Source organism: Trachurus trachurus (assembly GCF_905171665.1).
Source record: "Trachurus trachurus genome assembly, chromosome: 5".
Taxonomy (NCBI): Eukaryota; Metazoa; Chordata; class Actinopteri; order Carangiformes; family Carangidae; genus Trachurus; species Trachurus trachurus.
In genome coordinates this window covers 34,797,724-34,805,362 of record NC_139896.1, presented here as the reverse complement: position 1 = coordinate 34,805,362, position 7,639 = coordinate 34,797,724, and the positions used below count along the sequence as shown (strand labels likewise).

General features: G+C 39.7%; 1 protein-coding gene across 1 annotated transcript in view; it reads right to left on the bottom strand.

The window, feature by feature from the left end:
• Positions 1–3,363: 3,363 nt before the first annotated feature.
• vapb (VAMP (vesicle-associated membrane protein)-associated protein B and C) overlaps positions 3,364–7,639 on the bottom strand; it is a 28,593-nt gene continuing 24,317 nt past the window's right edge. The window contains exon 6 of the mRNA XM_083971589.1: positions 3,364–6,426. Within this exon, the coding sequence (XP_083827715.1) occupies positions 6,271–6,426 (156 nt within the window). The 3' untranslated portion in view covers positions 3,364–6,270. The remainder of the gene's footprint in view (positions 6,427–7,639) is intronic.

The following is a 7,639-nucleotide window of genomic DNA, read 5'->3' as shown; positions in this document are numbered from 1 at the left end:
TGGATACCAACTGTCTTCATAACAAAAAGACACACCAAAAAACATCCAAATACCTCCATGCTGCTCGTATGTAATGTCCGTCTTGTATTGAAGCCCCGAAATGCGAAATTGTCCCGAAAAAAATTAAATAAGTGTATTTTTCAAGCTTGTTTGTAGCAGAAGCTCCTCTTCCCGGTTCGTCAAATTTGGACGAACCAGGGTCTGTCTTCTTCCCAGTTCGTCCAAATTTGACGAACCGGGAAGAGGAGCTTCGAGAAGCTTCCGCTACAAAACAAGCTTGAAATATAGTATAATTAAAATTTTTTCGGGACAGTTTCGCATTTCGGGGCTTCAATACAAGACGGACATTACATACGAGCAGCATGGAGGTATTTGGATGTTTTTTGGTGTGTCTTTTTGTTACGAAGACAGTTGGTATCCATTTGCAATGAAATTTCAATTTTGGGTGAACTATCCCTTTAATGCAGGGATCTCAATGAAGACCAGACTCGCTGAGGCAGGCCCCCCCAAAGAATCTGTGTCCTCCAAAAGACATAGAGTCTGGGGGTCAGGGGTCAGCGTCTGATGTGGTTTCCTTATGGTCAAAATGGATAACGAGATGAGTGCAGGACAAAGTCAAGGGAGGTTAATTTGAGTCTTCAGTGTCCTTATTGTGGGGATGTTATGTCATTATCTCTAGTTGTGTCTCTTGTAACCAGTTTTCTAAAGCACATTTCAGCGTTGACCTTTGAACTGTCTCTGCCATGAATGACAGGATCTCAAATCTGAGTGTGTGCTGCTTTTCTTCAGTTAAAACCCTCAACATCTTGAGACTAGAACAATGCCACTGTCCATTTTAGACAAACCTTACTTATTTGTGCATTGTACACTTCTCATCGGAAAAAAAAGAAAAAAGAACATGTATTTGTTGGTGTTAATACCAATGCTTTATTGTTTGCATACATATTTTGTCAGCAGCAGCACGTGGTAAAGGGAGGGCATACCAGTTAGTTTATGTTTATATACTGTGTGTTAAAAATGTCAGGAAAAAATATACATACAGGATAATATGGTACAAAGAACAACTATTAAAGGAAATTGGGATTTTGTCATAACAGTTTTTCTTCAAGCAAGAATTTCAGTAAACAGTTTATGCTTCCTCGTTGAGAGTTTGCTGAAAGGATTGATGTCACGCTCATGTCCATCCTGCAAATTTAAGGCTTCTGCTTGGAGCTGGACAGTTTAATGTTGACATAAAAACTGGAAAGAGAAGAGGAAACAGCTAGCCTGTGGCCTGTCCAAAGAAAATAAAAACTTCTAGATCTCACTCATTAATATGTAGGGGTTTTGTTTGTTTACTTGGAGCAAAAACAAAATGTGATAATGATAAGTTCTGTTTTTATGGGAGGTTATTTACTAGATTATTCCTTGGCTAGGAGCAGTGACTTACTGGAGTCTGCTGGTTACTCCGAAACATCACAGTCACAATGGGAAAAAAAGGCAGCCGCTGCCTCTTTGACCTTTTCCTCAGGTTAGCAGCAAACCTCGGGACCCCTCGTTATTTTCATCTTCTCGGTATGTCGAAACATTCCTCTGTGATTTACCTTGGAAATAGATTATTTCCCAACTGGATGTAAAACGTAAATTAATATTGGTTGTTTTCCACCAGTGAGTTTGCAGCTGTGTTTTGCTGTGGCCAAGCCAAACAGCTGAGGAGCTACCAGGCCCAGGTGCACACCAGGGGGTTCCTGACACAAACTCTGCTCTGCTGCTTCCAACCACGAGGTGCAGACAGAAACACTGTCTGGTTGTTACCCATACAATAACACTGGATGAATCACCAGGAGTTTATTTTATTAGACATCACTGTTACCAGTGTAGAAAACCAAGGGGTAATTAACGTCCTCGCAGCTATATATTTTAACACTCTTATCCCACTGCAGATTGTGGTTCTGCCAACTCAAGCAAAGTGGTAACAACTAACAAACCAGCCTGGCCTTGGATGTCAGTGGCAGCAGGTCTGGCTGTGAGGAAAGTACTAATCATACAGCATGTCGGTTTTCTGTCTCTTAGCAGCCACTGTTATGCTTTTAGTGATGGGGCATGGGCAAATCCTGAGGATCTTCTTGCCTCATAATCAGCCTCTGCAAACACTCTGACAAGCTGATGTGACAGAAAATAAATGAAATCTCATACATTACTGCATATGCACTGGACTCGCAAGCCAAGTACAACAGGGTCAGGGTAATTTGGACCCATGAGCTCAGACCAAACGCAACCAGCAAACCAAGAACAGCGCTGAATATAGCCTCAGTTTACCTCTCATGTGTTAGCATTAGCAGGCACAGCCTCTGCTCATGCTGTGATATTTACCCAGAGGGTTGTTAAAAAAAATTTAATACTATTCTGAATGTGTTTCCAGAATACTCAAAAACTCCTCCTCTTCAGTGCTTTTCCAAATATCACTGACTATTTAATGCAAGAAACCTAATGCTGCCAATTCATAGAAGACACAGACTCAGGCTCTGCTGGTTGAGCTGTACAGACGCTTGAATGCTTGGCCAGCTCACAGGTGAAATGTTTGCCATGGTGGGTTTTTCATCAAAGACGAACACATCAGTCTGTGTCCAGGTAACATCAGAGAAACTGTCTCCTGTCTCTTTTTCTCAATTAGAAACTTTGGTACCACTTTATTTGACGCCTATCTCTTTAACGCATTACAACCATAATGAGTTATAGTACTGTATAACTATAGTTATAAACACTAATAAATGATGAATGATAAAGCTTTATAACCACAATCATAACACACTATAAAGCATTGTTGTATCATGACTTATAAGGTCAGGTATTATAATACGTTATAATTTTTAGTAACTCACTGACAATGCCTACATTGATAATGCATTATAGTTATAATAATTGGCTTATAAACATGTATAATTATCATTATAAACACACTGATTAAAAGACTTTATAACAATAAGCATAACACATTATAGAGCATTATAACCATATTACAAAACTTGACCTTATTAGTCATTATAAAATGCTCTATGATGAACTGCATTATAACTCATTATAAATAAGGTTATAATGCGTTATAGAGATAGGCATCAAATAAAGTGTTGCCGAAACTTTTAATACCAGTGTGTTCATCTCACCCCCGTGCCGACAGTTGGCTGCAGTGAGTTTACTGACAGAGCCGTAACTACACTCACGTTATACATTTCAGAATCATCCTTGGCTTGAGGTAGTGCTATACGCGACTTGTATCAAATCTTTGCATTGTTCCTGGGGTGGGGGTGGGGGCAGCATTTTATCAGTGTAAATAAACACCTTGTACCCTGTGTGCATAACAGGAAATGACTTCACACAATTAGGTATGGGCTTTATTCATTTAATTTATTAAGATGCTACATAGTCCAACCAGGTTGGGTTGTTTTTATACACCAGAGAGACTACTTGACTAGGAATATTAATCTTCTTCTCAGATAGACTTATTTATTTATTTATATACATACAAAACAGTTTCCCGACTGCTTACATTGATCACGGTGATGGTCAGAGACTCCAGGACGGGTCAGTGTAGTGTGTTTTACAACTGGGCCTGGATCTGTTAGTATTTACATGGAATTATTTTTGTTTCTCTAATCCAATTTTGGAGCATCAACACTAATGCAACAGTATATTCTAGTACTTGGAAGTATTTTCCTTGTATTAAACGTCCTGATGCTCCAACCAGGATTCACCGAACAAGAAGAATTTCCTGTAAGTACTGTGTGATCCAGACCCGCCGACCCAGGATGGGCCTGTAGCTCTGGTCTGCTCTGCTCTGCCCTCCCTCTAAGCAGCAAGTCATCCTCAACCCAACAGCGTTACAGAGATACAGTAGAAACACAGGCTCATGTTTATTTTCATCTCTTACCCACCCGCCAAATCTATCTTCTCCTAGTCCGCTTAAATGAAAAGTTGGTGGATTTTTGTAATTGTTTTTTTTTTTATTTTAGCAAAGTGGAACACACTCCTGTTTACTCATTTCATGTGGATACACACTGGGATGAAATAACAAAAAGTAGAATGACACTGTCCACTGCTTTTTCCCCTTAATATGTAAATTTGGAGATGAAACAATTTGAGTATGTTTTTCTTTTGTTTATTTTTGACACAAAAATAACCATTGGCTCTGGAACAGTACAATGCCATCGTGTGATCCCCTCAAGGCTATTAGCTAGGCTGTATGATTTTTCCCTCTTGTTTGAGAAAAAAAAAAACAAAAAAAACATTATAAGCTGCAGGAAGATCAAAGGAGAAACACTCTTAACCTTAGTGCATTAAAAATGAACACAACTTCAAATGCAGTGAGGATATAACATTAATAAGCAACAGATAAATGCTGAACAAACACCAAAAACTGAGCAAAGGCCTGCAGTGGAGTGAAAGAAAAACAGAAAGAGAAAAACAGCAAACAGAAGAGCAGTTGAGAACTGCAGCAGCCGGCGTGAAACATTTGCTGTGCCTCAAATCCAACACTTCACCTGGTACACTTACAGTACATGTAGCACACTGTGTACTGTGTATATACTCACTGGCATCATGTGTGAATTTCAACAGGGTAGTGTTGTCTCAGATAAATTTTACTGACTTCTTTTCTACATTAAAGTTGTGCTGATGGACGGTCACGTTGGTGGTCAATGATCACCAGAACTATTTATGATGGCTCCTTCCTTTGTGGATATCAACATGATATTTGACTTATTTTCCTCTTCATGTTATAAATGTAACTTGATTTTATTATTTTGCATAAAGTTCATATTAAATTTGAAGGGTTGGTGGTTGGTGTTTGCTTCTCCTCCAGCACAAGTGAATGTGCGTGTGGAAGTATATGATTTGAGACACAGCAACTGTGTCGATCTCTGACATACATTTGCCCGAACAAAACAGAATGTCAACAAATGTATGGCTCAGTAGGAAAACATGAGAAAACAAGGTGCCTTTGTTAGGACACAGTTAATAGGATCGTGGTGTTGTTGATGCTGTCAGGAAAACACAAAACTCATTCACTTCTACGTGCACCTTCTGTCCATTCGTGGTTTCTCACTATATGTATGCATGCTTTTTGTGTGTTTGTGTATGTATATATATATATGTTTATGTACTGTATACATATATACCTCCATCTTGGCCTGAGAATAACTTGCCCAAACAGGTCACAAGGCAAGGCTTTCATCTGGAGAACATGTACAGAAACGATCTAATCCTACAAATCTCATTTCAGGTAGCTGCAATATTCTTAGATGCATCAACCCTAACAAAAAAAAAAAAAAAAAAAACTTTAAATCATAAAAATGCAAGAAAACAGAAGAGAGAGAAAGAAAATCAGAAAATGTAGTTGTGCAAACCTACAGCCAAATGACATAATATTATTATCACCATTATAAAAGCAATTAAATTAGATTCAAAAGTCCAGATGCAACACTCTGTGTGAATGCATGCAATTGAACATCCCCCTCTGACAACTGGGGATGTGGTGAACACCTAGTGACCAGTGGCAGGAATAAGGTAGACTGAAAATAAAAAGGGCACGAGGAAAGAAAAATACCTATGGTATAGTGTTTCATACACTGATCAAGGTTCTACAATCAAAGACAAGCCGATTTTACAAAGCCTCTGATTGGAGGAGTCAGTTTGATAGCCCTGTGTGAAACCCCGACTTGGTGGATCATCTCTCTGGTAAATCCCTTCCTTAAAGGGGGTTTAGCTGGAAGGAACACCTGGATATACTGTACAGTTGGGGGGAGGGGCAGGGGGAGGGGTTACGTATACATATACATAAGATCTGGCCTCTGTCATTTAGAAAAAGAAACAACAATACACTAAAATGACATTCACACAATTGCAAACCGACTCAATCGCACCAACACTACCTCGCCAGTGTTAGAAAATCCATTGGTCTGAATCACTAGCATTAAGTCATGTTTCCATTACCCCCCACCCACAGAACCAGTCATCTGTATACATGAAACTTTGGGAAGAGGGCCAGAATGATTATGTGATGATTACGCAGAGGCAAGACCTGTAACAGTAGGTTTGTTCATAAGGTTATTTTTTCTTTTTTTTTTCCTCATACATTACCTTTTGAAATTTTTTATACATAAATTAGACTTGAATCAAAACTTGTACCACCCCCCACCCAGCGGATATGGCGTTTTCTTATCCAAAATCCCACATTCTGCGATTTTGTTTCCGTCCCCCGAAAGCATGCTGCGGCCAACCGGACTTCACTGCCCTCTACAACACCAACTTGCCCACGATGACACCCACCACAAAGAAAAGCATGATGAGGGCCACTGTGCGGGCGCTCAACCCCTCCTCTTTCTTCATGCCAACTGAAGTGTGCTGAGATGACATCACGTTACTCTTCCTCATCCGCAGACCATCGTCCTCCTGAAACAGGGAGGAGGAGGAGGAGGAGGAGAAGTGGAGAAGAAGTAATTGGGGAAAAGATGAAAGAAAGGAAGTGAGTGGGGGAGTGGAAGAGGGGTGGTTGTGGTGGAAGAAGGGGAAACAGACAATGGAGATGAAAGGAGATGACATGGGGAAAAGAGACGGTCAGTTTGTCAATCAGTCAACAAGATGAGGCAGTATTTATTTATTAGCTCAAAGAAACAGGATCTGCTTAAATCTTCATCTGACCCAATCCCCCCAGGGCTGCACGAGGCGCCAGGCTTTAACACACTTCATTTCCCAGCAGCGGGTGGGGGGGCTCTCTGTTAGTTTAATCTAAGCCGCAGGAGCAGCCAACAGTCGTTCTGCCTCTGGCAACAAGTCAAAGGGGTGGTGGTGTTTGAGGGGCTGTCTGTGTCTGTGATGTGTGTGCATGTGACTCATTTCCAACCAAACCATAACAAAACCCAATTTTAAATTTAATTTTGAACCTTACTTCATTGATCGGTGTGATTGATGGCACACTCATTGATCCGCGGAGCATCGAACCCCGAGGTCTGACACTGATTATAGATATGAGCAGTTTCGCTCAATGCAAACCTCAATCTTGACTTACTGCAGGAGGGTGGAGGCTGCTGCACAGCCATTTGGAAGAACAACTATGGGTGACTCAAATTTCCACTTAATTTGCTTATCTTGATTGTGAACATCAATCAGCACAAAAAAAATAATCAAGGAACACAAATAAGACTCTGGATGTTCGGTGATATCATCTGGAAATTTTGATGATTGAGACGAAGGGAGGTTTTTGTCTGTGTAAGTAACTCTGTCTCTGGTTCAAGCCCGAAGCTACAACTGACTGAACTAAACCATATGTTACAAGATTGAATGTAAAGCACATATAAGAGGGGAAATCTGAAAATAAATCGACAAATATTTTGATAATTGATTAATCGTTAATCGACTCGTTCCAACTTGTCTAATATGAAGATTTTTTCTAACATATTCTAACATTTTGTCAACTAAACAAACAACTCGTTTATTTTACAATAATAGAAATAGTCTATAGTAAAAGCCCAAGTTGATTATCCATTATTAGTCAGTTATTAATTAGTAACATTTTGGCACTTTTTACAATAGCATAATAACAAAAACATGCAGGGTTTAAGCTTTTCTTGGATGACTGATATCATATCTAAACATCCAAATGAAG